The sequence below is a fragment of the Vigna unguiculata genome, chromosome 2, assembly GCF_004118075.2.
Source record: "Vigna unguiculata cultivar IT97K-499-35 chromosome 2, ASM411807v1, whole genome shotgun sequence".
NCBI classification, from domain to species: Eukaryota; Viridiplantae; Streptophyta; class Magnoliopsida; order Fabales; family Fabaceae; genus Vigna; species Vigna unguiculata.
The window spans coordinates 4,123,228-4,125,405 of NC_040280.1; the positions used below are offsets into that span (position 1 = coordinate 4,123,228).

The 2,178-nt window shown below is 43.3% G+C and overlaps 1 protein-coding gene across 1 annotated transcript; it reads left to right on the forward strand.

Annotated features, from left to right (window-relative positions):
• Window positions 1-138: 138 nt before the first annotated feature.
• On the forward strand, window positions 139-2,178 carry LOC114173079 (pentatricopeptide repeat-containing protein At5g56310). Its single transcript, XM_028057299.1, has one exon. It carries the CDS (start codon window positions 177-179, stop codon window positions 1,827-1,829), a length of 1,653 nt encoding a protein of 550 aa, XP_027913100.1. The 5' UTR covers window positions 139-176; the 3' UTR covers window positions 1,830-2,178.

Genomic DNA, 2,178 nt, shown 5'->3' on the forward strand with positions numbered 1-2,178 from the left:
TTCTAATTATCCAGGAAACAGTTCAAAAGTAATTAATAATGTTTGAAAATTCCAACTTTCTAATTTATTTTTTAAATATTTAAAATTTGCATATGGTAAATAATTACAATGTAATATGAATTTTGTTTTGATGGAAACAATGAGAGAGGTGAACCTGAACAACAACAGTGGCATCTATGAATTTGGCATTGAATGGGAAGGTGCGTGATGTTAGGCCATGTCTGCAACGGTTCTTCTCATTGCTTCCAAGATCAGAGCATGCAGATGCAGAGCAGCTGCTTTGTCGTTGCTCCAATCTGAACCATCTTCACCAAACTCATGCCTTCATGCTTACCAGAGCTCTCGACAAAGACCACATTCTACTCTCCCGATTTATACACGCCTCAGCTTCTCTTGGCTTTCCCTCCTTCGCCTATTCCATTTTCATCTACAACCACCCACCCACCATCTTCCTCTACAACAACCTCATCTCCACTCTATCTTCACACAATCCCACTCTTGCCATTTCTCTCTTCAAGGCCATTCGCTTCCACGGCTTGCGACCCGACTCTTACTCTTTCCCTTTTGCTCTCAAGGCCGTTGCTTCTTCACCTTCCCTCCGTCTCGGCCGCCAGATTCATTCTCAAGCCATTCTTTCCGGCTTCGCCACCCATCCCACTGTCCTCACCTCCCTCATTCATATGTATTCCTCCTGCGCTAACGTTTCCTCTGCCCGCAAGCTATTTGATGATGCCGCCGCTTTCAAACACGTTTCTCTCTGGAACGCTATGCTCGCAGGTTATGCCAAACTGGGTGATCTATTCAATGCCCGCAACCTGTTTGAATCTATGCCTGAGAAGTATAGGGATGTTGTTTCATGGACTACTCTTATTTCGGGATATACGCACGCTCACAGTCCTCAGCAGGCTATCACGCTTTTCCGCACTATGCTGCTCCACGATGTGCAGCCGGATAAAATTTGCATTTTGGCTGTGCTCTCTGCGTGTGCTGACTTGGGTGCTCTCCAGTTGGGAATGTGGATTCACAACTACATTTTAAAGCATAAACTGCCTAAGATTGTATCTCTTTATAACTCTCTCATAGACATGTATGCCAAATCGGGTGACATAAGTAAAGCACGCCAACTGTTTGAGAGTATGGAGCGTAAAACGATTATAACCTGGACAACCATGATTGCTGGACTTGCTTTACATGGTCTGGGAAAGGAGGCACTCGAGCTATTTTCTTGCATGGAGAAGGCTGGAGTCAGGCCAAATGAAGTGACCTTTATCACCGTCCTTTCTGCTTGTAGCCATGCTGGATTGGTTGAACTGGGCCGCTATTATTTCACGTGTATGAGATCCAAATATGGAATTGAACCAAAGATAGAGCACTACGGGTGCATGGTTGATTTGCTTGGCCGTGGTGGCTATCTTGAAGAAGCAAAGGAGCTAGTTAGGTTGATGCCGTCTGAAGCCAATGCAGCTGTATGGGGATCCCTTCTTGCTGCTTCGAATAGATACGGCGATACTGCGCTGGCAGCGGAAGCTTTGCGTCATCTAAGTGTGATGGAGCCCCAGAATTGTGGGAATTATTCTCTCCTATCCAATACTTATGCTGCGCTTGGGAGGTGGAAGGAAGCTGGTACGGTGAGGAAGGTTATGCGGGATACGGGTATGGAAAAGGTGGCAGGTGTCAGTTTTGTTGAAGTGAACAATACAGTATATGAATTCATCGCCGGAGACAGATTAAACATCAAATTTGTTGACATTTGTCATGTCCTGCAAAGCATAAACGGGCAACTCAAGATTATTGATGTGAAATGGGAACAATCCATAGAAGTATATTGATGAAGAGTTTAAAGCCTTGTGATTTGATGCTTCTAACTTTGAGTATAGGTGGATGGTGAAATTGTAGTTTGAGTTGTAATATTTGTATTTGATATTGTGAGTTATCTTTTTTGGTTTTGATCGTGTATAGGCTGTGTAGAAAAAATAATTTTGAAGTCTTTTGTTTAAATTCAATTTTAGAGTGAAATTTTAATGGATTATGTCCCTGCGGAAACAATAACAAAATATCAGGGAACACAAATTACATCTTACCCTAATCGCTAACTTTTCGGACCGATCACTCCTTGGTTTGGATGTGCTTTCTCCTAATGTTGGTGGTTGGCGGTTTGAACCCTTAAGGGGTTACTTG

Bases quoted from the DNA above. Each gene is read 5' to 3' on its own strand.
- LOC114173079 (XM_028057299.1), top strand. From the start codon at position 177: ATGAATTTGGCATTGAATGGGAAGGTGCGTGATGTTAGGCCATGTCTG.